The 27,393-nt window shown below is 54.4% G+C and overlaps 2 protein-coding genes across 2 annotated transcripts in view; both read left to right on the top strand.

Moving 5' to 3' along the window:
- The window catches only part of Ehd4 (EH domain containing 4), a 71,664-nt gene extending 67,706 nt beyond the window's left edge, over positions 1-3,958 (top strand). The window contains exon 6 of the mRNA XM_028854395.2: positions 1,598-3,958. Within this exon, the coding sequence (XP_028710228.1) occupies positions 1,598-2,134 (537 nt within the window). The 3' untranslated portion in view covers positions 2,135-3,958. The remainder of the gene's footprint in view (positions 1-1,597) is intronic.
- A 105-nt stretch (positions 3,959-4,063) lies between these two features.
- Sptbn5 (spectrin beta, non-erythrocytic 5) overlaps positions 4,064-27,393 on the top strand; it is a 48,271-nt gene continuing 24,941 nt past the window's right edge. Inside the window, 26 exon segments of the mRNA XM_037205138.1 lie at positions 4,064-8,012; positions 8,175-8,342; positions 11,018-11,134; positions 12,960-13,117; positions 13,523-13,751; positions 14,579-15,210; positions 16,938-17,076; positions 17,194-17,426; positions 17,672-17,825; positions 17,927-18,127; positions 18,254-18,460; positions 19,462-19,588; positions 20,505-20,593; positions 20,676-20,819; positions 21,532-21,684; positions 21,967-22,097; positions 22,327-22,566; positions 23,450-23,737; positions 24,687-24,927; positions 25,053-25,092; positions 25,095-25,191; positions 25,328-25,427; positions 25,959-26,129; positions 26,431-26,595; positions 26,979-27,139; positions 27,141-27,194. Of these exon segments, the coding sequence (XP_037061033.1) occupies positions 7,902-8,012; positions 8,175-8,342; positions 11,018-11,134; positions 12,960-13,117; positions 13,523-13,751; positions 14,579-15,210; positions 16,938-17,076; positions 17,194-17,426; positions 17,672-17,825; positions 17,927-18,127; positions 18,254-18,460; positions 19,462-19,588; positions 20,505-20,593; positions 20,676-20,819; positions 21,532-21,684; positions 21,967-22,097; positions 22,327-22,566; positions 23,450-23,737; positions 24,687-24,927; positions 25,053-25,092; positions 25,095-25,191; positions 25,328-25,427; positions 25,959-26,129; positions 26,431-26,595; positions 26,979-27,139; positions 27,141-27,194 (4,550 nt within the window). The 5' untranslated portion in view covers positions 4,064-7,901.

The raw sequence follows: 27,393 nt of genomic DNA, 5'->3' as shown, positions 1-27,393 counted from the left end.
TGTGCATACTTTTGAAATAACTAACTAGTCTACAGCTGCAGGACGCACACAGCCCTGACAGGAACCTTTTTGAGGAAGCCTTTGTGCAGTAGGCTGTGCCTCTGTGGGGATTCCCTGCAGGTTTCCAGTTCTAGGCTCATTCCTAAAGAGGTTAAATCCAAGGAGCATGTGCCCCAGGCTACGTCAGTATTATTTTCAAATACTCCAAAGGCAAAGTTCATTTCATCAGAAGCTAGGGGAATTAAGACAGGGTGTTGCTATGTAGACCAGGCTAGCCTCAAGCTTGCAGCAACTCTACAATCTTTATCTTCTAAGTGCTGGGATTATAGGTGTGTGGTACCACATACAACCAGCTACAAAGTTCTCAAATAATAGGGTTTTTGGGTTTTTTTTTGGGGGGGGTGTTTTAATTTTCTAAATATAGTCCTTAAGAGTCTTTTTCCAGTCTTTAGTGATTTTTTTAATTTATTTTAACTCTTTACAATACATCCCAACTGTGGCTTCCCTTTCTTCCCTTCTTCTCAACCTCTCCCCACCCCCCAGATCCGCTGTTCCTCTATTTCCTTTCAGGAAAGAGCAGGTCTCCCAGTGATATCAACCAAACTCAGCATAACAAGATGCAATGAGACTAGGCATATACCCTCTTATCAAGACCGGGCGAGGCAACCCAGTAGAAGGAGAGGGTTCCATGAGCAGACAAGAGTCAGAGACACCCCCTCTCCCACTGTTAGGAGTCCCACAGACACCCCAAGCTAAAGAACCACAGCGTGTATGCAGAGGGCCTGTGCAGACCCGTGCAGGATCCATGGCTGCCGTTTCAGTCTCTGTGAGCCCCTATGGCCCTGCCTGCTGGATTCTGTAGACCGTGTTCTCCTGGTGTCTTCAACCCCTCCGGCTCCTGCGATCCTTCCTCTCCCTCTTCTGCAGAGTTCCCCAGCTCTGCTTAAAGTTTGGCAGTGGATCTCTGCATCTGCTCCCATCAGCTGCTGGATGACGATTGGGCTAGGCACTGATCCTATGAGGATAGAGAATATCGTGAGGAATCATTTTGTTGATTTTTTTTTTCATATTTGGTTCTACCTGGGTCTCTGAGCCATCCAGCTTCAGATCCTGACCGTCTAGGCAGCGTCAGGCATGGGCTCCCTCTTGACCCTGAGTTTTTCAGCAAAGCATAGTAAAGAGTTAGCAGATGTGGACTGTAGTCTTAACTCCATCTGGATAGCCCATGTGATTGTAAAACAAGGTTAATACTGGCCTTTGTCACTCCCTTGATTGTTGTGAACATATTTGAAGTGTGGAACAGAACCTTTCTGAGAACATACTGATTCTCTGGGGCATTAAAGACAGGTGAAAGGTTTTTCCAAAGTCTCGGGATTGCTAAGTAGAGAGAGCAGCTACTGTACAGAAAGCCACTTTCAATCCTGAAGCTGTTTCTTGTTCTTAAGCCCCCCTTGCATGGGAGCTTGGACATGGGAGGCCCAGCAAAGAGTTCTGAAAGGCAGAGGGTGTGGTGGGATGTCTGCTTTAAGGGAGACCCAGCTCCCTCCAGCGCCTCCTACAGAGACCATAACTCCGAATCTGGTTTCCCCTCCTGTAGGAACAGCTTGAGAACTATGACTTCACCAAGTTCCACTCGCTGAAGCCCAAGCTGATCGAGGCTGTGGACAACATGCTGAGCAACAAGATCTCCTCCCTGATGAGCCTCATCAGCCAGGAGGAGATGAACATGCCCACACAGATGGTGCAGGGTGGCGCCTTTGACGGCACCACAGAGGGGCCCTTCAACCAGGGCTATGGAGAGGGGGCCAAGGAGGGTGCTGACGAGGAGGAGTGGGTGGTGGCTAAAGACAAGCCCGTGTACGACGAGCTCTTCTACACACTGTCGCCCATCAATGGCAAGATCTCAGGCGTCAATGCCAAGAAGGAAATGGTGACCTCCAAGCTGCCCAACAGCGTCCTGGGCAAGATCTGGAAGCTGGCCGACTGTGACTGCGACGGCATGCTGGATGAGGAGGAGTTCGCACTGGCCAAGCACCTCATCAAGATCAAGTTGGATGGCTACGAGCTGCCCAACAGCCTGCCCCCACACCTTGTGCCCCCCTCTCACAGGAAGTCCCTGCCGAAGGCTGACTGAGGGTGCACAGCTGGGGTGGGAGAGGAGGGGGTGCCTGGGCCTGAAGTCTGCCATGCCACTGGCTTGCACACCTCAGCTCCTCAGTGTGGGGTGGGGAGAGGCAGACACCGACGCTAGATGAGGCCCTTTCCTCTCTAGCATCCCTAAGTTCCTGTCAAAATATTGAGAAGAGCACTATATATGGAGATTAAAAGTCTAAGAAGAAAAGAAAATTATCCAAAGAAAAATGTAGGTGTGGACACAGACTGGCGAACTCTGGGAAGTCAGGGAGTGAGCTGGGGACTGACTGGAGTCCAGGGCTGTGCTGGGCAGTGTGTTACCGTGAGCCTCAGTCCTTCAGAGGGCACTGAGGAGCAGCATAGGTTGACCTAATTTATTTTTCTTACTGTGTTTCCTGCTGTGTTTAGAGGGGAACAGAGCAGAGAGTTTCTGCTCTCTATAGGCTGACACCAAAGAGAAGACTAATACGAGGTCTGCGAGAGGCTGTTCCACGTCTCTGGGTGCCCCTCCCTCCCGTAGCCTCCAGCAGAACAGGCAGCCAGGCCAGGAAAACCTGCCTTGTCCCAGCACCTGCTGCATACACGGCCCTGCAAGCCTCCCTCCGGCAAAGCTGGATTCAGTTAGGAATTTGGAATCCACAGCCTCTGTCAGCCCCTGGCAAGACCTCTAGTTAATTAGTGTTTCAGATCGTGTTGAGGTCTAAGGATTGGCCTTTCTTCCCAGTTCACCCAATAGGTTGCAGCAGAGTCAATGTATCAGACTTAAGAGACAGTTCCTGTCTGTCACCAAGTGTGCCCTTCGACCATTGAATGTTCCCAAGGCTTTTTGGTAGGTGGCAGAATTTAAATTGAACAAAGCCTCGTCTTGACTTGTGTAGTACTAGAGACTGTGGACCCAGGTAAAGAAAGACTAGCTCCATCCTGAGCTGTCAATGGAAGAGATCAGTGTCTTGATGATTGACACTATTGTTTGATTTTTAAAGAAAAATATGCATTTTATTGTGTCGAATTGTGTTTTCCTCACAAGATGAAGCTTTCCTGTAGAAATCTTTGTGTAACACCTCTTCTCCCAAGCTATCTGCTTCCCATCAGGAGTGCCTGACTGGGGCCAGGATTGGTCTGCGCACACACCCTTCTGCTGGCTCTTCGGTGTTCTTTCCAAGCCTTTGGATTTCCCTGACCCATTTATTCAGGTGCAGGGGCCACTTCCCACAACACCCCTGCTCTGGGGCACAGCTGATGAGCACTTTTCGCCGTCTTTTAGGCAGTAGGAGTCACGGCACAGTAGTGACCACATGGCCCGGCCCTGACAGTACCACAAATGAATGAATCTGAACCGTGCCCCTGAATATTCAGAAAAACATAACCCCACCCCTAATTGCCTGCCTCTGGCAACCTCAGGGTCAGAACTGTAGATTTAAGAGAAAATGCTAAAAGCTCACATCTATTATCCCAGTACTTTGGAGGCTGATGCAGGAGGGTTACCGTGAGTTTGAAGCCTGAACTACATTGTTAGTTTGATGACAGTCTGTTTCAAAACCAGGGAGAATGTCACCATCATGCTCCCTATCTTACTTTCTAAAGGACAGTTTTAAGAGGAACATGGTGTGCCTTTTACTTGGAATGAGTGTGTTTTGATTAGCTGGACACACAAAGGGGGATGTTTGATCCTGGGGCTGTAACTGGGTGCAGGCATTCCTGTGGTGTGAGGACCCTGGTGTCCAACGCGTGGTGGTGCCTGGGAGGGCAGCCTTCCCTCCCAGGGTCTTGCTGCTTTTCCTCTGCACAGTTGTCATGTATCTACACAAATACAATCACAAGCGTATGTCTCCTGAGTGTCTCTGAAGTGCGTCCGTGTGTTCTGGGTAGATAGGACCAAATGGCTTCTTTACAGAACCTCCGAGGAGGCCTTTCTGGGGACAGCGGGCTAAGATTTCTGGGGTCTCCCTGACCACTCTTCTCCACCTTCTGCTGGGAGAAGCCTGGCAGCTGAGCCGCACCCTGCTCTGACCTGGTGACGTTCCTGAACAAAAAGAAACCATGAGTCTACTTTTCATAATATTCTGTGGTTCATCTTGGTAAGTTGACCAGAAAGGAAAACACCAGAGAGGGTGAGCAAATGAAAGATTGTATCTCCCCAGAACCAACATGAGGTTCCCAGACTGTTCAGAATGCCGCTCTCCATGCCACCTGTCTGCTCTCCTTGCCTGCACTGCCTCACCCTCAAGTGTTAGTTCTGTGTCACAGGAAACACTTGGCAGTTCAGTTCCTAGGAGAGGTGAGGCAGAAAACCACAGCAGCAGGAGCACACGGCAGAGGAGGCTGTCGCCTCTTGGCAGCCGAGAAGCGGAGGGAAGGAGAGCGGGGCCATTCTTCAAAGGCGTGCCTCAGTGTCCTGCTTCCTCATCATCGTTCATCTTCATCCATGATAAAGTCAGAACCCTATGGTCCAATCACCTCTCTGTTGACCAAGTCTTCAGTCTATTTCATACCCAAACCACATGCCACATCAGCCCAGTTTTCAAAGACGCCATCTCAGAGAGTTTACATACAGGAGGAAAGGCAGAAGCATGTCATCTGCGACTACACAACGTCTTCGTGCCCTCCCTGGTTCCAAAGACCACGTTTGGAACCACCACATGGCATCGGCTCGCAGGAGCCTCTGCGGGTGAGGAGAAGTGAGCACTTCAGCTAGGGCCTGCCATCCTCACCTGCCGTGGAGTCCTGCTGAGCCCAGAGGAAGAAGCTGCCCTTGGCCATGTGGACATGCCCCAGTTCGTGGGGCAGGCAGATGGCCAGACAGTATCACCTCATGCATCAACGTAACAGCAAGACCCCAGAATGGAGAGCCTGAGTTTATTCAAGTAACCCTGGGCCCAGTTCAAGAGTGTATCAGATTATGTAGTATTTAGCAACAGTAAATACACAATGCCTCTATTTTTTTAAATCTGTTTTTAAAATGTCGATCCACACTGGCTCTGACTTCTTGTAACTGTGCCCACTTTTCAAGAGGAAAGTGGTCCCTTGGTCCATTTTGAAAGGAGATGGAAGAGTCCGGAGAGTATGCCTCTTCTCCATGCCGTCCCTGTGACCCCAATTCCTTATGCATCCTCTCTGGGGAAGAGGTCTCACAGAGTCACATCACTGGACAAAGACCCTACATCACACCTCACCTGAGAAAGATTGAAAGCCCAGGCCGAAGGGACTGTGGGGGTCGGTCCTGCCGGGCTGTGTGGTGGGGCAATGCTAAGCACATTCCTGAGATGCAGCCCTCTCTCCTGCATGCACTTCAGGTTGCACCACCTGTGCAGACACTGGGCTTTTCCCACTGTCGCCCCTGCACCCTTGTGATGATGCCAGCCTGGGCTGTCATTCAGCACAGCGTATTCCTTTTCATTATCACCCTGAACCATGAGGTTTGGGTACAGTAGACCCCTCTCCTCTTTCCAGGATGGAGCCTGTCTAGCTTAAGCCAATTAAAGTATTTCATCCCTCTAGTCAGAGACACCAGTTCAAAAATATAATCACGTTTCCTAACTCAATTGTGAAGAGCCACCACCCCAACACTTAGAAAGATGTTCCATCTTCCCTCTTCTCTAGAACTATAATGTAAAGCAGGGGCCTTATTGGTACAAGGCTATAAATGGCATTGAGAAGAGGGGATAGGGAGGGCGTTGGGCTGGCCGAAAGGAGGCATTGAGCAAGGCATAGGACACCCAGATCTGCAGTGATGTCATTGGATGCTGGATCAAACAGCACCCGAAGGCTTGTCGCTGCTAGATTGTTCTTCAATACACTCCATCTATATCACTCCATCCAGCTCGAATAGAAAATTCAGTCACTTGACAAGGATTCCAAACCACACTGTCCTTTCACCTAGGGCTTAATCATTCACAGCCAAAGAGGAGTTGGTCCTTGTACAATCAGTGGTGACTCTGGCTGCCACTGGGGCAGGAGGAGGTGTGGGGAGGAGAGCAGTCCTCTAGTCCCAATCCAACAACTTCTTTATTTTTTTAAAGATTTATTTCTTTTTATTTTATGTGTCCAAGTGCTTGCCTGTAACTATGTGTGCTGTAGGAGTACCTGGTACCTGCATAAGCGAGAAGAGTTCAGATGCCCTGGAACTGGAGTTTGGGGTGGCTGTAAGTTGCATGTGCTGGAAACCGAACCCAGGGCCTCTGGAAGAGTACCCTTAACCACTGAGCCATCCCTCCAGCCCCACATCCAACAACTGAGCAGTTGTTCTTTTTAAACCTATCAACAAGGAGTCATATAGCTCTGTCTGGCCTCAGACCTCACATCACACAACCCAGAGGGGCCGAGGATGGATTCGCTCAGACCCGGAAGGCTCTTCTGAAAGCTTTCCCTTACAGATGAGACTGCGCACCTCAGGATGGAATGGTGAAGTCGAGGCTTCCCCTACAAAACAGGGATTGGACCTGAAAGACTGTGCGTCTCCTCCAAAGTCTTCCTTGGAGCTGACGGTGTCTGGGGCTCCAGGCAGGCCATGCAGGGGGTGTCCTCCTGCGCTGCAGTCAGGAAGAATGCACACCTGCCCCGGGGTTGCATACAATTAACTAAACTTGGGCCCACAGTCTCTGAGATGGAGGCTCCGGGAGCGGGTACAGGGAGGTGTCCCTGTGACCAAGGCTTATGAAAGAGAGCAGAGTCTCTGGCAGACAGCATCTGGGAGGGGGTTCTTGGTTACAGGGGAGCAGTAAGCGGGAGCTTCCCCCCCCCAGAAGCTGTTTTTCCCAGTACAATTCAACAGTCACCGGCTGCCTTCTCAATACTTGGCTGAGCTGAGCATGTGGCCCAGATCTGGTCAGAGCCTGAGAAGCTGAGCACAGGATGTTGCAGCTCCCTGTGGCTGTTCTCAGGTTAGGGAGGGGCTGACAGTCAGTGCGTTCCTCCCGACATCCCAGGATGGGGTGCAAAGAGGAGGTGAGTCCACAGCTTTCATCCAGAAGCCCTGACCGCTGATGCCTCATTCAGACTTCAGCAGCCTGCAATGTTCTCCCCAGAGCCAACAGGACCATCAGCCCCTCACCTGCTAAGCAGGGAAGCAGCCAGGGGATGGGGTAAAGAATGAAGGGGACCCCCTTCCAATAAGCCAAGCACATTCCTGAGCCACCTCCTCCTGTCTGGGCTCCGCCCTGTAGCAGGTGGGAGGACAATGCCGCCTGTGTGCCATTACCCCTGACAGGCTGACGAAGGGGAGGGCCAGGCTGTGGCCCCAGCTCCAGCCTGACCTTTCTGGTCGTCTCTCTCCCTCACTCCCCAGGCCCTGCTGTCTTGTGTCTCCATCCGACAGTGGGGCCTCCTAGCAAGGACCCAGACATCAACGGCCAAGGTGAGCTGCCCGTCTTCCTTCTGCCTGCCAAAATTAAGCCAAAGAACAGGGACCAGTGGCTGGGGCATAGGACTAGCGGCAGGGGTTCGGAGAAGAATCTGGAAGGTTGGGGGTGGGGTGGCTCTGGGTCATTCAAGTGCAGGCTACCAGTCAGGCTTCTTACCTGCTTAGGTTCCGACATAATTCCTACCCTTCATGGGGACCTTGGCAGGAAGCTCATCAGTACCCACAGCGCTCCCGAGCCTCCATGCCCCTACCACCCCAGACACGGGGAAATGTCCAGTAGCCATTCGCCCTCAAAGAGCTATAGGTCCAGAGGCTGGTTGTCCTCTCAACCCTCCAGCTCCTTAGCAGCAGTGTCCCTGAGGAGGAGGCCCAGGCCCGCAGCTCAGCCCTGCCGAGTCCGAGTTTGGCAATGGACTCGGAGTATGAGATTAGCCATGTCCGCAAGCTCCAGGCTCAGCACGCACAGATGCAGGAGAAGACCTTTACCAAATGGATCAACAACATCTTCCGCCTGGGCCGGGTAAGTATGGCCTGGGTGCCTCCAGTTCTGGCCAGTGGTGACCTGGGGGCCCGCTGTGGGATCCCCGGCCTGTAGCTGTTCTAGCCTGACCTCCTGGGCTTTAAAATGGAGTGATGAGGGGATGCTGGGCTGACCCCACATCTGGCCCAATCCGTTCCCCAGGTGGGCGTCAGGATCCAGAACCTGTACACAGAGCTTTCTGATGGTGCCCACCTACTGCGGCTGTTGGAGCTTATCTCCGGGGAGGCCCTGCCGACGCCCAGCCCAGGCCGCCTGCGTGTGCACTTCCTGGAGAACAGCAGCCATGCACTGGCCTTCCTCAGGGCCAAGGTTTGTTCTGGGAAGGGGGTTCTGTGTGGACAGCTGGGTGAGCAGCAACCAGAGGTCATCAAATGAGGGCTAGGCCTCAGGCCGAGCAGGAGATCTGGGCCTGAATACGGGAGGTGCAGCCGAGGCTCAAGAGCCAGCAACAAAGCTCTCCTTGCACGGTGCACTTGACTTAGACGGCCACCAGCTGGCCACAGCAGGAACAACCTAGATTCCTATCAGAACTGAAAACATCCCTGTCTGATAAGGGAAGATTGCAGCGTTCTTGGCTGAAAGTGTCTGGGTGTTCTTAATCTTCTCATTTCTTGATCCTGGACATATAGATCCAGAATGATTTATCAGGCAGGATCCATGATCAGCCAAGTAGCCGGGCCCAGGTGTGCCCACAGGAGGCTGGCATAGAGAAGGGTTTTAGGAGGGCACCGGAGTCACCTGGGAAAGACACAAATCAAAGAGATGGTCATTAAAAAGAGGCAGGAGTTCCCACGGCACAGAGGGGCCCTCGTGACCAGCGCCACTGGGCTGTGCAGGACCCTTTTATATTGGCTCCTGGCCTTGGGAACTGAAGATGGGAAGTAGTTGGCCCAGAAGTTGTGAAGCCATGGAGCTGGCTCAAGCTGGACTGAGCCTAAGTACGCCTGGCTCCTGTGTCCTGATGGAAGTGACATGCAGCACCCTGGAGCCGGAAGCAAGGGGGACAAAAACCATTGGAGGGGGAGCAACTGTGATTCCCCAGCACCTAGAGCAGCAGAAAGCCGGGCCCTGTTCAGATCCAGTGACAATGGCCCTGTGGGCCAGCCGTCCCCTCCAGGAATCCAGATGGATGTGAGGCCTGCAGCTCTTCTTGAGCCGTTGGTAGTGGTGGTGTTATTGTTTTAGACAGGTCACGTGTGCAGCCTAGGCTACTCAAAACTCCTGTATCCTATGCTGGCCTGGACCTCTTGACCCTCCTACCTCCACATCCCAAATGCTGGGGTTACAGGAATGTACCTCCACACCCAGCTTCCTTATGAGTTTGTTAGACAGCAGGCCACTGACACTTGTGGAGGTGATATCCTCGACTCTCTAGCCATCCGAGACGACTGTAGTCAAGACTGGATGAGAGAGTTGCCCCAAGCCCAGCTCAACCACAGCTTTAATTCCCCTAGACTCGGTTGTTGAGTAATTCCTAGGCTGGGTGTGGTGGTTCCCATCATTAGTCCCAGCACTAAAGAAGCTGAGGCAGGAGGATTTCAAGTTGGAGCTACCCTGGGTAACACAGAATAATAACATAAAATAATAACATCTCAACACCTGTATGCACAGACACCACCACCACTACCACCACACCAAAGTCTGTACATTTGCTGATTTCCCCCCATCACGATCAAGTTCATTGATCAGCTGATATTGCTAAACCTGAAGCTGGGAGAATTGATGCTGGCGAGTTGGAGTAGACGAGCTCTCCTTTAGTCGGGTGTCACACCTCCAAGCTAAGGTGAATACAGAGGGCTGAGTGGGCCAGGGAGAGGGGGAGGTGCAGGCTGCGATCCTCAGAGACCTGGAGGTACAGCAGAGTGCACCCACAAGGTGCAGCGCTGGCGACGTTCCTCTCGCAGGCCCGGAGAGCCGCTCACAGCTGTTCTGGTCTTACAGGGCGTCTCTCCTTTGTTCGTTCAGGGTCATCGCAGCGACCTGGTATATGCCAGTAATAAAATTCTACCAAGAACTGGGGATGTAGCGGGGAGCGAAACCAGCACCCCCACCATGAGAGTAGGAGTGTGTACTAGGTGTCTGTTTATGTAGTAGGAGATGGAGTAGATGCGTGTGTCTGGGTAGGAAGGAAAGTCATGGTTTCAGCTTCAAATAAGATAGTTGAAATGAGCCATGTGGGCAAAGCGATATCAAACTGGAGGCTGAAAGGATGAAAGGGGAATAATCGTGTGGACATCTGGGGGGTAATATTTTCAGACAGCTGAGACAGCCTGCCTGTGCCAGGACTCTAGGGCCTGTGTTAGAATCAGGCACCAGGGTTGCCACAAGCAAAGCCGGAGTCCTGATCTCAGAACTCTCCTGCCTTGGTGCCAAATGATTCGGTAGAGAAGATGGAGCCAGAGGGTACCAGGCAGATCCTGTGAGTCCCTGCTCTATCTGTCCTGAATTAACCAGTCCTCTCCTCTAAGGAACAAGATCTAGACCAGAGGTTTCACCCTTAGTGCTCATCCACTGTTCGATCAAATGCAGATTCCTGGGCCCGGGCTCTAGAGAATCTGGATGGATGGAGTTGGGGACCCTGAATTCCTAATAGTTCTGTTGGAGTTGAAATACTGACTGAAGACTGAGGTTTGGGGTGATCCAGGGACCTAGCCACACCCTTGAGATGCAGCGGCAATGGGAGGAGGAGGCGCAGACACTGGCTGTTGTCTGTTTAGCTCACTTGAGACCCCCCATTTCCACGTATGAGGGTCCACTGCCCAGGCTAGTTTACCTACTTCGAGAACACCCAGGGAGACTTGGGCCAATGTCCCAACTCTTCAGAAAGCTGTCCTTTTCCTGACATTGTCCACTGCCTGTCTCCCTGGAGGATCTCTAGCTGGAGGAGGCTGGATTCTAGGACCTTCCCATCTCACAGCCTCCTGGACTCCAGGTTTCTCAGGAACATAGGCTTCATGGCTTAGTCCAATCACCCATGCCCACAGGTGCCCATACCCTTCATCGGGCCAGAGAACATTGTGGATGGAGACCAGTCACTCATCCTGGGACTCCTCTGGGTCATCATTCTGCGTTTCCAGATTTCTCACATCTCCTTGGACAGGGTATGTCTCTTTCTCCAGTACCTCATGGCCTAACCCAGCCCTGACTTCACTTCAGGCCCCTCAGGACAGAGCGGTTCCACCCTTGGTGTTCATTAAATGAACGTTCACTCTCCATCCGGGGCAAAGAACCCAGGATGTTGCCATGTGCTGACTGACATAAGAAGTAGTCAGGACTTCATACTGACCTGGGACAAGTTACTCACTGGTGACAAGCAGTGGCTGGCCACCAACTGTTTCCGTTCCTAGTGAGTTGTTTGGCACTGAATCCCTGCCTTCACTATGCCGTAATTCACCAGCAGAGGAGATTAGATATACAAAGGGACCCTCGCTCAGAAGTTTATGAAGTCCCCAGGATCTTGAAGACCACCGAGGCAGTATTTTCTATGTCTCCATCTTTTCCTATCCCTTCTTTCCTCCTCCACCTGGGCCAGAAAATACAAGCAGAATGTCCTTATATCATCAAGTGTCTGTTTTATGATTTCCAAAGTACCACCCCCAACTCCATGCCAATGGGTTGGACAAGCCAAGCTGGAGAGTGAGACCCTAATAAAAAAGTCATGGGTCTAAGACTTCCGGGAGGCCTCTCAAACTCACCATGAATTGGCTCAGCGGGTAAAGGCACTTGCTGCTAAGCCTGACGACCTGAGTTCAGTTCCCAGTGCCCTCTGCAGCCACCTCAGGCCCTCTCCCTGATTCGCTGGGATCCTGGACAGTGTCCTGTTGCACACTTCACCGGCCCCACCAGAGGAAATGGAATATATAAAGAGACTCCACCTCAGTGGTGTATGGAGGTGTAGACGTACTAACAGTGCACAGAGGACAGAGAGCTGAGGTAAAAAGGCTTGTGCCTGGGGTGACAGGAGTGTAGTGGGACCCACCTTCTCTTCTGTGAGGCCTCAGTTCAGGTAGCTTCATGGCTGGCCCATCAGAAGGCTTGTTGGTTAGTGAAAGGGGCCGACACATAATTACTCTTCAGGAATTAGCTTTATTAGGAAGGGCCTTGAGGTGGGGAAGTGTGAGAAAGAAATATACTAAATATAGTACTAAACATAGTACATTACACTAAAATACCATGGTGGGGCATTAAGGGGGGGGAGAGACTTTCTTTTAAAACCTGGAGTGGTAGACCATAGGCTACCACTTAGACTTGATCTCATACCCTGAATCAGATCACACCTCCCGGCTGCTCGGTCTGGGACAGTTATGGAACAATCCAGGCCGTGTCTTGACAGCTCTCAGTATGATATGTGGCTCCTCTATGTTCCTGGCTGCATACACTAACGGAACTAAGTCACCTGCTGCCAACCTTCCCACCATCCCTAAAAGGTTTATATATATATAATGTAAGTGTGTGTGTGTGTGTGTGTGTGTGTGTGTGTGTGTGTGTGTGTGTGTTAAAACAAAACAAAACAGGGTTTTCCTTTGTCCTGGGAATCTGTCAGACCTGGGAGAGACCCCTTGGGAAGACTGCTTGGGCGTTTGGTCCAGAGACGAAGGCCGCGATCTGAAGAGGTTCCTTTGGCCTTCCCCCATCATCCCTTCCATGGGGAGTCTCAGTGTGCCCCTGCCCCCCCCCAATCTCTCCCTATCACTCGCATTTTCACTCTTTTTTTTTTTAATTTATTTTTATTATGTTTAGTACTGCATCAGAAGGCACAATCTCTTATAATGGGTGAGCCCACTGTCTAGGCTGACTCAAGAGCCTCTCCCTGGCATCTCCCCCCGCACACTCTATAAAGCCCCAGCTCAACCTCCCTGGCTGCAGCCTGCAGGCGCTAACCTTCCGCCCACCCAGCACATTGACCACACGGCCCTGTTCCGCCAGGAGGAGTTCGGGGCCAGTGCGGCGTGGCTGTCTGCCAAGGAAGCCCTGCTGGTGTGGTGCCAGCGCAAGACGGTCAGCTACCCCAATGTGAACATCACCGACTTCTCCCGCAGCTGGAGCGACGGCCTTGGCTTCAATGCCCTCCTCCACGCTCACAGGTGCATCCACACACCCTCTGCACCCCTGAGCCCGGAGAGAGAAGGACCAGTGGGCCATAAATGGAAAGTACCTGGGTTCGATCCCTGCTCTAGGCCTGCCCCTCCTCCTTCCCTTAGGGGCCAGAGCCAGGAGCTTTGCCTTTGACCCCTGCCTTCTCTACGTCCTGTGCTTTGTTTCTTCCTGGTCCTCTCTCTAGCTAATGCCTGCCCTTTGGGGATGCTCTACCACATCCTGGACCCTAGCCCCTCTGCCACATTAACCCTCCCTCCCATCAAGCTTTCCTGTACTCCAGCCTGAGGCTCACAGAACCATCCGAGGAAACACACTGTCATGATAAGCAGTGGATGGTTGATGTCAGCCCAAACATGCCGTTCTTCTGAGGAAGCTTCCTGCTCTCTGCCCAGGCCAGACCTGCTGGATTATGGCTCCCTGAGTCTGGATCACCCTCTGCACAACCTCTCCTCTGCCTTCCGAGTGGCTGAGCAGGAGCTAGGCATCGCTCAGCTGCTGGACCCTGAGGATGTGGCCGCCCCGCATCCAGATGAGCGCTCCATCATGACCTATGTGTCTCTGTATTACCAATGCTTCTCCCGGCTGCACCGGGGCCAGACGGCCCAGAGGAGGCTGGCGAAGGTTGGTGAATGGGGGCGGGGGTCAGGGCTGGCTGGCTGGCTGGCTGGCTGTCCCTATGCCTTACTGGCTCCATGGCCCTGGCCAAATTGCCTCACGTCTCTGTGCTCCATCTGTGACATAGTAGTTACAACTCCTGACTGATGGAGGCTGTCCTGAGTGTCCAAGGGAGTGTTAGTAAAGTACCTAGCATCTATGGTACCTGGCATACATGAGAAGCCAGGGGAGCAGTGGCCCTTTCTGGCCCTCTGCCTCCACTGCCCTCAAAAGCTGTTCAGCTTCTAATGGGATTAAAAGGCTTAGAGAACTAAATCTTCGAGGACGGGCGTAGCCGAGGCTCTGTCGAGCAGGCGCTACGCTGAGTCCATGCTTTTGGGGGGCTCTCTCACACTATGGAGGCGATGGCAGAGTCTGAGACCCGGAAGGGTGGTCCTCAGGGTTAGTGTCCTAATGTTGGTGTGGGGTCAAGAATTGGGAGCTGATTTGGGGGGGGGGGGCACAGGGAAAATGGGACGAGAAGGCTGAGTGGGGGAAACGGCCTGTAGGGTCTCAACCTGCAGATGAGGCTGAAGGGGCAAAATCAGATGGAGGAGGGCAAGATGTGGTCTCAGACCAGTTGTCGAGAGAGTATTGCAGACTCCTGGGTCTGAGTGTACAATGTGCCTGACACTCTGCGGGCTGCGAGGGGGGATATTTTTGTGCATCCTCAGCCAAGAGAAGGAGCGTCAGCCTACCTGGACGGCTCTGCCTGGCTCGTGGCGCCCAGCAGTGGGGGTTTCGATCTGAGGCCCGCCCCGGGTGCGGCTGACCAGTGCTCTGCCCCTCACCAGATCCTGCTGCAGCTTCAGGAGACAGAGGCACTACAGTATCAATACGAGCAGCTGGCCGCTGACCTGCTCTACTGGATTGGAGAGAAGCAGATGCAGCTGGAGGCGCGGGACTTCCCAGACTCACTGCCTGCCATGCGCCAGCTCCTGGCAGCCTTTGCCTCCTTCCATACCCAGGAAAAGCCACCTCGGCTGCAGCAGCGAGGAGCCATCGAGGCCCTGCTCTTCCAGCTGCAGACAACACTCCGAGCCCAAAACCGAAGGCCGTTCCTACCTCGAGAGGGCCTGGGCCCTGCAGACCTGGCTCGGCGCTGGGCGGAACTAGAGAGGGCAGAGGCCTCCAGGAGCCAGGCCATGCAGCACAGGCTGCTACAGCTAGAGCGACTGGACAGTCTGGCCCGCCGCTTCCGGTGCAAGGCAGCCCTCCGGGAAAGCTTTTTAAATGAGTCAGAGCAGATGCTAGACCAGGCCAGAGACTCCCTCACCAAGCCAACCACGGGGGAGGCAGCCACTCAGAGGCTGAGCATGTTAGAGGCTCGCATCCTGCCCCAGGAAGGGCGCTTCCAAGCCTTGGGCGAGATTGCAGACATCCTGCAGCAGGAACAGTATCACAGCTGGGCAGATGTGGCCCACAGGTGAGCGCCAAGCAAGTGAAGCCATCCTCACAGCAAGCCCAAGCCTCCCCACCACCTACAGAAGAGTGGGGTGGTCTGTGGCTTCCGGCTTCCTGCTAAAGAGGTAATCCCAGGGATGCACAGATTCACGCCAGGTGCCACTTACACTCTGCTCTTTCTGGCTAGCCTCTCAGTAGTCAGCACGCTCGCCAGACAGGCGTTTATTTAGTGTCCACTGTATCCCTACACACCATTATCAAACATTTAGCAGTGCGGCGCGGGCAAGCAAAAAATCCCTCCTGCCGCTTACAGCATCCTCACGGAAAGCAAGAAAGAAAATAAATCAATTAAGTATGTGAGCACTCGGGAGGCAGAGCCAGGTGGATCTCTGTGAGTTCAAGGCCAGCCTGGACTACCAAGTGAGTTCCAGGAAAAGGCACAAAGCTACACAGAGAAACCCTGTCTCGAAAAACCAATATATATATTGGCCAGCAGTGGTGGCGCACACCTTTAATCCCGGCACTCGGGAGGCAGAGCCAGGAGGATCTCCGTGAGTTGCAAGGCCAGCCACTTCTCTACAGAGCAGGTTCTAGGCCAGCCAGGGGGCTACCTACTGAGACCCTGTCTCAAAAACAAACAAAAAATTAGGGTCTGGAGTCTACCTCAGTGGTAGCATATGTGTAGCATGCACAAGGCCCTTGGTTCAGTCCTCAGAAAATAAATAACTAATGAAGGAAGGAAGGAGGGGAGAGAGGGAGGGAGGGAGGAAGGAAGGAAGGAAGAAAAGGAGGGAGGGAGAGAGGGAAGGAGGGAGGAAAGAAGGAAGGAAGCAACCACGGGACTATGAGAGGCCAAGGCAGGAGGATGTGAGTTGACTTTTGATTAAAGACCGGAGAGAAGTGAGCGTGCTGGTTGTGTATATATGGGGGGCAGACTGTCCTGAGCAGAGGGAATGGCAAGAACAGCACCCGAAGGTAGTTACAACGCCTTTCAAGATTGAAAAGTGGGGGTGGGACAAGTGACCAGTCACAGGAGATGAGGGAGAGGAAGGGAGGTTAAGCTGGGCCTTAACTAGTAAAGCAAAAGCATTTTGGTTGATTTTTTTTTTTTTTCTTTTCCTGAGTCCTGAGCAGAGGAGCGCCACACTCTAAGTGTTGGCCTGTGACCACCTGGCCTGCAGGCTGTGCTAGGGCAGGCTGAAGGGGTAAGGGTTCAAGCAAAGAGCCCATTATGAAGCTGGTGTAGAGTCCTGGGTGGAAGGCAGCGGGCTGATGAAAAGTGATGGCATTCTGAAGACGGCTTTCTAGTTTGCTCTTGAGGCCGGGTCTCACAGAGGCAGAACTCACTACGTGGACAATGCTGGCCTCATAAAACTGTGGCAATTGGACCTCTCCTCCTGTGTCCCGGGATTACAAGTGTGATAGCCCAGATCGATGGATATATTGGAAGACAGTGCCAAACAGGATTTGCAGACAGAGCCAGGGTTAAGAACAGAGCTGTCGTAGTTTCAGTCCGTGTGCCTGGAAAGACAGTTTCATCCATAGAGATGGGGGCTAGACGTGAGGGAGGTGAGGGTCTGGACATCTGAACCTCCCGGGCTCCCTCTGGCTGTGAACACTCTCCCAACCATCTGTGACAAGCTGTTCACACCCATACCCTACCCTGGCTCCCCAGGTGCCACTGTTCCAGGCCAGCCAAGCTCCCTTGTCCCAGCCTGCTGGAGCTCACCCTTTCCTCCTGTTATCTAGGCAGAAGGAGATTGCCCGGCGCTGGCAGACGATCCTGCAGTGTCTACAGGAGCACAGGAAACAGATCGCAGACTCACGGGCTGTGCTGAGCCTACTGGAGGAGGTGGAGGCTGCCACTGACCAGCTTGGGGAGCTGCAGGTGGGCAGATCAGCCAAACTCTGGGAGTCTCCCCCACCCCACCCCACCCCACCCCGCACTGGTGCTGCTCACAGGTTGGGTGTCCTAGATGTGCACTGACCCCTCATCTCTGGCCAGGTGCAAGCCAGCTCCACAGCCTATGGGCAACAGCCAGCAGAAGTAGTGTTACTGCTGCAGAGGCATGACCTGCTGGAGGCCCAGGTCTCAGCCCACAGGACCCAAGTGAACCGTCTTGCCCAGCAGACGGCACAGCTGGACCCCTCCCAGGGCACCAGTGTGCAGATACTTCAGACTAAAGCCCTGGCACTGGCCGAGCTTCATCAGAGCCTCGTGTCTCTTGTCAGAGCCCGGTAAGAGGCCGCCCAACTCCTCACCTGTCTGTAGAACTTTCCTTGAAACTTTATCTCCTGCCCAGGCAGAAATCCTGGTCTGGCAACCTCCTCTAGACTGCTCCTGAGCCCCCAAGCATCCGTCTTAACTCGTTAAGCCTTTCTGGGGGAAATCCTGCCTAAGGGGCGTATCTGATGCAGGTGGGCAGACCCCTCCCCGCATTCTGCTCTTCCCCACACCCTTCCATGGCCCTTCTGACCCTCAGACGCGGCCGACTGGAGCAGACTCTGCAGCTGGCACAGTTCCTGCACAGTTGTGAGGAGGAGGAGGCCTGGTTGAGGGAGCACAGACAGATCATGGAGAAGGCAGCCCTGGGCCGGGACCTCACTCAGATCTCTACCGCTCTGCAGAAACACAAGGTGTCCACTCTGTGACATCCCGACCTCCTTGCTTGTCAGGCTTGGAACTCCGGGCGTCACCCTCTCTCTCCCTTCCCAACCCACACCCCTAACCCTGCTAGGTTCTGGAAGCCGAACTCCATCGCCACCAGTCTGTGTGTGCAGATCTCATGCAGAGGGCACGCAGCCTCAGTGTCAGAGGGCCCCGGCCACAGCCAGATCCTCTGGAAAGGGCAGAAGCTGTGCAGGGAACTTGGCAGTTGCTCTGGACCGGAGCCGCAAGGAGGCGCGCCCGGCTACAAAGTGCACTGTTGGTTGGACAGGTAGAACGTGGGGGCGGGGCGGGGCGGGGCGGGGTGCATGGGGCGGGGCGGGCGGGGTGCATGGGCGGGGCGGGGCGCGCGCGCGCGGCACCTGCTCTCTCTCAACCCTTCCCCACCTCCCCACAGTACTTTTCTGACTCAGCCGAGGCAGCTTCTTGGCTTCTCCTACGGCAGAAGCAACTGGAAAGCGCATCCTGCGGGAAGGACCAGGCCGAGGCCGAGGCCCTGCTGCAGCGCCACCTGCTCCTGGAGCGAGACGTGCGCGCCTTCGGGGCGGAGCTGCGCGAGCTAGAGGATCAGGCGCGGGCTGCTGCAGCCCTGGTCTCACTCAAGGTGCGTTCCTGAACCTGGAAAGGACTCAGACTCATGACTCCTACACTAAATGTGAGGCCCACGCTCCTCCCTCAGTGAGGGTCTTTGTGGTCCTGCCCAGAACTGGTCGTGCTCTCCACCCCCCACTCGACCCCACCCCTGCTCCCATCTCCAGTCTCAGGTGATTTGGAATTCTGTCTGTGTACACCTAAAGGCATCAAGGATAGCTGGGCTTGGCTCAGTCTGCCCAGCACAGTTCAAGAAAGTTCTCCCCAAAAGCCTTATTCTCATGACCCTTCACCCTGAAGTCCCTTTTGGTTCTCTGATTTGACAACTCTAAAGATACCCCACATCCCTCTCCCTTTCTCTGCCCAGCCCTGCCCCATGCACTCTTTAAGCTGCATTTAGGGCCTCCAGATTGCTTCACCTAACCTGGCCATCAAATTGGTAGTATGGATGCAGGAAAGACCTTTGCCTCACACTCCCAGACCTTTCGGACCCATCTCTCCTTAATCCTTTGTGTTTACTCCCAGATCGCATGATTAATAATTTTAAAGACAGATCTCTGTGTTAGCAAGTTTCTAGACCACCACCACTCTTGACAAATGTTAATCAAGGTGAGGTGGGGCAGGCGACTCCCTGAGGACCCAGTGATCCCTGGCAAGGAGGCCTTTTGATCCTTCGTCCGAGGCTGTTTCTAAACATGCACACCCTCCCCACCCTGCACCTGGGAAGCTTCACTCCTGGTACTTACATTACACCAATGCTTTTGGTACAGGGGATAGCGGTTCCTCCCTGCTCTGTGAATCCTGCCTTTCCAGTGTGTTACTTATTAAATGATGGGAGCTATCTCATCCCTTTTGTGTGTTCTCTGTCCCCATCTGGTGCAGGCAAGAGACAGAGATCCCAGGCCCGCATTCTGGCTTTGCTTTTCTCACCATGGCAGGAGAGGTTTAGAGTCTGCCCTTCTGCATGGTGGGAGCCACTTGGTTGCCTAAGCAGAGCCTTTGCCCTCTCTACAGGAGGACCCCCCAGAAGACTGGAGGAAGCTTGACAGGGACGCAGCTGGAGAACCTCGGGGTGGGACCCGAGTCTTAGCAGCAACAGGCAGCCAGTATTCACACCAGCAGACGCCCCTCTCCTCCCGAGGTACAAGGTCCTTTGTACCTTTGTGTGAGCCTGAAGTCTGTCCGTAATGAGGGCAAGCATCTTCCCTGTGGCTGTGTCTGAGGCATCCCAAAACCAAAGGGAAGGAGTTCAGGGGAGGCCGTTTTGAGCTCTGCAGAGAGAAGTAACTGGAGCTATCCAGAAACACACTGCGTTGCTCAGAGCAGCACGTTCCTGCTTCCAGACAGCCACAGGAAGGCGGCTCTCACACCAGCAAAGCTTAGACGAGATGGTCACGTCTGCTCTGTGGAGCTTGAAATTCTCTGGGTCCTCCTCTGATGTTTTTTTTTTTTTTTTTTTTTTTTTTTGGCTTCTTCCTTTTTCTGTACCTACTCATTTACAGTCCATGACCCATTGCTGAGTAGTCTGCTTGCTGCTGCTGCTGCCGCTATCCACACTTGCCCAGGAACAAAGAACAGAGAGATAGAGATGGGAGCTCATCCACTCACAGGGAGGGGTGCTAGCCCATGCTTCCTCTCTGCCTAGCTGCTGGCCACCACAGTGCTTTGCAAATGCTCCTTCTTGGGCACACTCCAGTGGGCCTTGTCTTGCCCTCTTTAAATACCCAGACCATCTGGCCTTTCTTCCCCCTGGACACCCATGGTACTTATTTCACATGACAACATACCTTGCCTACCTAAGTATATCCCTGGATAGTGTCCTACCTGTTCTGGGTCTGCGAGCTTTGCAGTCCTGAGAGACTCGTGAGCCCCAATGGGAAGGTCCAGTCTCCATCCTTTTAGCCTCTACAAGCTCTTCACACAGGACCGGGCACAGGGAAGCAGTGGGTACCGAACCACCTTGGGCTACCTTGTAGTGAGCCTGAGTAGGGAAGAGGAGGCCCCAAGCAGCCCTTGAATCTGTCCTCTCATAACAGTGTGTGCCTCTTGGCTTCCAGAAGGGGCCCTGAATACTTGGAAGCCTAAAGACTTGGGGAACAGCCAGAGCAGGGCACCCGTCATCTGCAGCATAGAGCAGAACCCCCAGGTATGACCACAGGCCCCATCTTGGTGGAGATCTGCTACTTGGTAGGAGCTGGGTGTGGACACACTGCCTTCCTTCTGCACAGGTGGAGTCTGCCCTGAGCCTTCTGGGGGAAGGCCCAAGGATGACTCTCCAGAATGAATATGACTTTGATGTAGACTCCAGCACCATACTCCAGGCACAGGCTCACTTGAGCCAGAACTATGAGAACCTACAGGCCCTAGCAAAGGTAATGCTCTTTGTTCAAGAAATGTCCATAGCTAAGCATGTGGCATATGTCTTTATTCCCAGTTGCTTCCAAGGTAGGAAGATTGCGTAAGGTGTCCATGGCCAGCCTGGGAAACACAACAAGATGAAAAACTCAAAAAAGTGAAATCATGCTTGCCTGGCAGACTTGAGGTCCTAGGGTTCAGTCCCTCTCTACCAAAAGAGAGAGGAAGGGATGGGCGGTTAATCATGCCTCTACCATAAGCTAGAGCAATGTTCTCAACCTGTGGGTCATGACCCCTTTGGGGTCAAATGACCCTTTTACATGGGTCACATATCAGATATCCTGCCTATAAGACATTTACATTATGATTCATAACAGTAGCAAAATTACAGTTATGAAGTAGCAATGAAAATAATTTTATAGCTGGGGTCTCCACAACATGAGGAACTGTAGTAAAGGGCCGCAGTATTAGGAAGGCTGAGAACCAGTGACGCAGAGCCTGTCCATGATCCCAGGAACAAAGCAGTGGCTGACCTGTTCCCTGCTCTAAAGGAGCTTACATTATGACCAAGATGTCAACAAACCTTTAAATGGATGTGGTATGGTTGTGGAGCAAAGACTTGCTCCTCCTGGTGGCTTGGGATAGGCAGGGGACACCCAGGACCTCTCTGAGTGCCCTCCCTCCTGAGGGATGCTGACCCTTCATCCTGACCCTGCGCTGCCTCTTCAGCTTCACAGGGCCCGACTGGAGGAGACAGCAGCCCTGTTTAGCTTCTACAGCTCCTGTAGGGAGCTCCAGTCCTGGCTGGAGGAGCAGACAGCCCTGTTCCAAACATTGCAGCCCCAGGGTGACAACTTAGAGGTCACACAGCTCAAATGTGAGGTAAGCCGCTGAGCTAACGGAGACCGGAGTTTCCACCAGCCTGGCACTGCTTCCGCCTCCCTATTACTCAGTGTTCTGCCCCAATCTCCACATTTGGTCCTGTCTGGGGAGGGTCCCAAGGCAGCAGGCCCGACTGAGAGCTCGGGACTCAGATGCTTCCCGTCTCAAGGCGAGCAGAATGAGTGTCTTAGAGCCAAGCATCCCAAGGCCCTTTGTGGTCCAAAGGGAGGATGGAGTGCGCAGAGCCTGCCTCCCAGGGGTCTGGGTCCTCCTTCTCCTCAGAACTTTCTCATGACCTTGGCCATCGGAAAAGGCCACTGGGCTGAGGTCATCCGCACTGCTGAACAGCTGAAACAGAGATGTCCAGGGCACACCCCGAAAATCCAGCAACAGGAGGAAGACCTGAACCAGAGGTGACAGTGAGGGTGCGGATGCAGGTAGGGCAGGGCCCTTGCTTGGTGCCTCCGACCCTACCAGGTGGAGAGGCTGGATGGTGTCAGAGACAGTGATGAGCGGGCAGAGGACCACCAGCCTAGAAGCCTCTGTCCTGCTGGGCGCTGCCTAAGGCCTCAGCTGGGTAGGTGTCCTTGGATGGATGGGAGGTGTCCTTGTGATGGATGCATCCCTGTATCCTCTGCTCAGGTGGCAGCAGCTGGAGGCCCTGAAGGAAGAGAAAGGCCTGCAGCTGACGCACAGCGCGGAGGCGCGCCATCTTCTACAGGAGGCTGAACCCACACGAGCCCAGCTGCTAAATGTGATGGGCAGGCTGGAGGCTCTGGGGCCAGGATGCTCTGAAGACAGCCATCGAACCCTGCAGCAGATTCAGCAGAAGGTCCTGGGACTGGAGAAGAGGATCTCCTACCTCCAAAGAGCATCCATAGAGTACGGCCAGCTTTAGGATGGCGATGGTGGCCGGGGAGGCAGTGAGGGCAGCGGGAAGCCCTCGTAACATGAGGAAAGGGCAGGAACTGGGATGGGGAGAAGATGGCCAAGACGGGCTGTTGGAAGAGGGTTGGCATAGGCCAGAGACTGCGCTCATGACCAGAACAGCGGGTCATTCTTCAGTGGCAAGTCTCAAGGGAAAGGGCCAGGAGGTGAGAAGATACAGATGAATGAGCTGGGGTTGGGAGGTCCTGCACAAACTGCCTATGCCAAGCAAATTTATTAAGAAGTGCAACATCACCGAGTGGTGGCGGTGGCGCACGCCTTTAATCCCAGCACTCGGGAGGCAGAGGCAGGCGGATCTCTGTGAGTTCGAGGCCAGCCTGGTCTACAAAGGGAATTCCAGGAAAGGCGCAAAGCTACACAGAGAAACCCTGTCTCAAAAAACCAAAAAAAAAAAAAGCAACATCTTGTATACTGTTTTCAGGCAGAGAATGGCCAGCGTTTGTGGAAAACTAAATCAGACCATGGTGGCATGGAGAACCCAGGATACCCAACCCAACTGCTTTAGGACTGATAACCATGGTTCAGAGGGGAATGCCGGGTCCCCAGGAACTTAACTCCTTCAAGGCCCAGGCCCCAGACTGGACCTTGCAAGGTCTACCCCTAGGCAAGGACACAGAATTAGCATTCTCCTTGTCCTTCCTTCAGGACCCGAGAAAGCCTTGGATTGGGTGTGGCTCCCAACTCTCAGAGAAAGGGAGAGAGCCCCTGATCATGCTGCTTCTAGCTAGGGGTGGGCTGGATGTTCAGAGTTGTCGCCCCTTTCCCAGGAGACACAGGCCCGGCCGGGGTACTGACTGTAGTGGTTAACCTCCTGCAGGGTGATGGAGTCAGGTCCCCTGGAGGGCCAGCTGCTTCAGGAGCGGGTGCTGATGCTGCAGGGTCTGCTAACACAAGTACAAGAGCGAGTGGCCCGGCAGGTCCAGGTCCAGACTGAGGCTCGGGGCCAGCGAGGCATCCTCCAAGAGAGCCAGACATTGCTTCTGTGGGCGGAGGCCATCCGGGCTCAACTGTGCAGTGAAGGGGAGCTGGAGGATGTGGCCTCAGCCCGGGAGCTGCTGAGGAAGCATGGAGGTCTACAGGAGGAGACCTGCCTGTGGCAAGAGAGGTCAGGACAGGCCTGGGGGGCGGGGCGGGGGCGAGTTCATAAAAGGAAGGTGGAAAGCAATGTGATCTCCAGGGTCACGAGCCGGGCTGGTATCTAGCATGGCACTGCAGGCAGGTTTTCAGGAGATACCCTGGCCTACGTCAGGCAGCCTGCACACTTTGGGAAGGGCCCCCAGACACTTTCCTTCAGGTGTGACGATAGTGCCCACCCCACCCCCCCAGTCTAGCTTCCCATTCTGAGCAGCGCATACCCTGCTGGTCTCGACAGTCAAAGGGCCCAGTACCCACCAATGGGACTAAGATTTCTACCTCCTCACTTCCTTCAGAAGTGATGTGCAGCCCCATGAGCAAACGGAGCCACCATGTACAATCTTCAGGCTGCCCCCTGCTCTAGGGAGCCTGACAGGTATCAAGTGGGCCCTGAGAGATGGACACCTGCCTTCCCCTTCTCTCTCTCTCTCTCTCTCTCTCTCTCTCTCTCTCTCTCTCTCTCTCTCTCTCTCTCTCTCTCTCGCACGCGCACACACACACACTTTCGGGTTGCAGCGCAGAGGAAACGCTGGCTTTTCCTGCCTCCCACACCCCGGCCACCTGTCTCCAAAATGCGGGGGCAGCATCCAGCCCAAAGGGGCACCTGTTCTGCTGGGTCAAAGGTTCCAGAGGCCCTGCCAGCAGGCATGTGTGGATTGAGAGATTTTTGTCGAGTTGTATCGCCCCAGCATGCCACTAGCCATCTACAAAGAGGACAGTGTGATGTGGGTCCTGGGCAATCCACCGGGCCCCTGCATTCCATCTTATTCACAGGCCAGGACACAGCTGTCCGGTGAAAAAGTGAACCAATAGGACTAACCGGCCCGTCCCCCTCACTGCAGAGCTCTGTGATGAAGGGCCGGAGGAGCTGGTGAGGAGCGTCAGCTGTGTTCTGGGGCTATGTCTGTTGTTTTACACAGGCTGCAGCAGCTGGAGGCTCGGGGCCAGCTGGTGGCAGCCTCAGACCCCCCACAGTCCCAAGAGGTGGCCAGTGCCCTAAGGCTCCTAGGCCGGCAGGGCCAGCAGCTGAAGGCTGTGTGGGAGCAGAGGCAGCAGAAGCTTCGGGACAGGCTGGAGCTGCAGAGGTTTGGCCAGGAAGTGGATAGTTTCATCGACACCTGTGCCGGCCATGAGGCCTTCCTGCACCAGGACAATCTGGGGGTAAGGAGCTGGGGAAGTAGAACTGTCACCCTACGGCCCCTGGAGGGGGCTGGCCTCCTTGGGTCTAGAAGCCAGGGTGGGCAGGAAGGCCCGGAGGATGAGCTGACCTCAGGTCTCTGCACCAGGAGGACCTAAGGGAGGCCCAGAGCCTGCTGCAGCAGCACCAAGGTTTGGGTGGCTCCGGAGCACCCTAGGATCTCGGGCTGAGGCCCTGCGGGCGTGTGGTGAAAAGCTGCTTCTGAGCCAGCACCCGGCTGAGCACAAGTGAGCCATCTGCCTGCTGCAGTCTCTCTGCACCTGGACAGACTGCTGCCCTGCGGCCCGGTGGGGCGGGGTTCCCTTGGGCTGGGGGGCTGGGGGCTCAGGCAGGGAAGAGCCTTCTCCTCCCCCTCTTCTCCAGGATCAGAGAGCTGCTGCACAGTGTCCAGACACAGTGGGCCAGGGTCCAGGAGAGGAGTGAGCAGAGAAGGGAGCAGCTGCTGGCCTCCCTCCAATTGCAAGTGAGTCCCTAGGCTGCAGGAGACCAGCCCACAGCTGCACTGAGGCAGGAGGATCCTGTCTACTGGGCACTTTCCCAACCCTTGGGTGTTTCCAAGAGGACGCTGGAGCTGTGCTCACCGTGCTTCTCAAAGGACCCTTGACTAACCTGCCCCTCTCACCCTACTACATACCCGCCCTCACTTCTGACTCGCCAGGGTTTGCCTGGGTGAAGGGAAGTAGCTACAGACCAGCTTTGATGCTCGTTCAGGCCCTAGGGCCAGGCCAGGCCTCCAGAAAACCTCAAACCATTTAGATCAAGAACCACATGAGATCTGGTGTCATCTGTGGGGTGGGACCTGATAGGCATTTCTCTTTCTGGGCACAGTGTCCTTGCCCCATTTGGGGATCAGCAAAATCCAAGCTCTACCTCCCCTGAACCCAAGAACTGGCTCAGGGTCCTGTTTTTCCCCATGGTGCCCTGCTCTCCAGAGGTAGGTGTACCATCCCTCCCCCTGGACCCTGAGACCCACCATCTCCTGGTTCTCGGGCAGGAATGGAAGCAAGCTGTGGCGGAGTTAATGCTGTGGATGCAGGGGAAGTGGGCCACGGTGGCCGGTGAACCCTCCCAAGCATGCAGCAACATGCTGAAGAAACCCAAGTGGCTCGAAATGACCAAGCATGAGCTATTAGCTACCCGCGGATACATGCAGGACCTACAGCAGGTGAGGATGCTTGAAAGAAGTGCAGGGCCCTCTTGTCTTCAGATTCCCAGCACACTGCTCTGCCGACTTCTATAGAGCACAGTCGCTGGAAGAAGGGTCCCCTCTGCCTCCTTCACTTAGCTGGGTGTCCCCCTAGATAGGCACCCAAATCAGCTCAGAAAGCCGCCACCATTCCAGGGAGCTGGAAGAAGACAGTTGTAGCCAGCAACCTGCCTTTTGCCCCTGGGTGCAGCATGCTGTGGTTGGTAGTGTTCCTGGTAGCTCAGCAAAATAGCCCGGGCCTTTGTCTCCTCCACTCCAGGCTGGGAGAGAGCTGTTGCACGGCCACCCCTACGCACAGGAGGACATACAGGACAGACTCCAGGGCCTGAGTCACAAGTGGGAAGAGTTGGACCACAGGATGGCAGAGCAAGGGGACAGGCTGCTGCAGACCGGACGGCAGGGCCAGCTTCTGGAGCTACTGCAGGTCCCTGGGGAATGGGGGGTGGGGGGCGAGGACACAGAGGGAAGACCAGGCTTGCCTGGAAACAGGCAGAACAGAAAGAGCTGGAAGAGTGCCCCCCCCCCCCCGATGAAGTCCTGTACCGAGCTCTGGCCCAGAGTAAAGCATGGCTTCGCCCAGCATCAGGCCACCACCAGAGTAACTTCTGTGTGTCTAGCATGTGATTATCACAACTTCCTCCAGAGAGGAAGGTGCACAAGGAGATGGTTTGCACACTACGAGCTGGGAAGACATGATGGGTCCCTGGTGAATCTGGGCCTAGGAGCTCTGTAGACTTCGAGCCCCCGCAGGGTTGCCTGCTGAGCTGCAGTGGAATGGTGAATGCAGCCTCTTGCCACCCTCCCCAGGATGTCAGGGAGACGTTGGAGCAGCTGGAGGGAGCCCTGCAGAGAGCAGAAACGGGACAGGACCTGTACTCCAGCCTGAGGCTGCAGAAACAGCACTGTCAACTAGAGGACAAGAGCCAGGCCCTGGCCAGCAAGATGGCTGTCCTCATCTCTGAGACCCACCATGCGTTCACTTCCCTGACCACTCCTGGAGGAGAGCCAGAAGTCTCACCAGAGGTGGCCATTCTATCTTCATCTCAAGGGCCATGCTTCCCCCTCCACACACACCTTGGGAACCTGAGTGGCACCTAAAGGACCTGAGCGCATCCAAACCCTTCTGAGTAGAGTCATTCTGGGGTGGGGCGGCCTCACAGGTTTCCCTCTGTTCCCTGACATTGTTCTTCATGGGTCCCTGGTGGGGATGAGGAAAGGACCA

Source organism: Peromyscus leucopus, chromosome 4, assembly GCF_004664715.2.
Source record: "Peromyscus leucopus breed LL Stock chromosome 4, UCI_PerLeu_2.1, whole genome shotgun sequence".
Taxonomy (NCBI): Eukaryota; Metazoa; Chordata; class Mammalia; order Rodentia; family Cricetidae; genus Peromyscus; species Peromyscus leucopus.
This window is presented reverse-complemented; position numbering and strand designations above follow the sequence as displayed.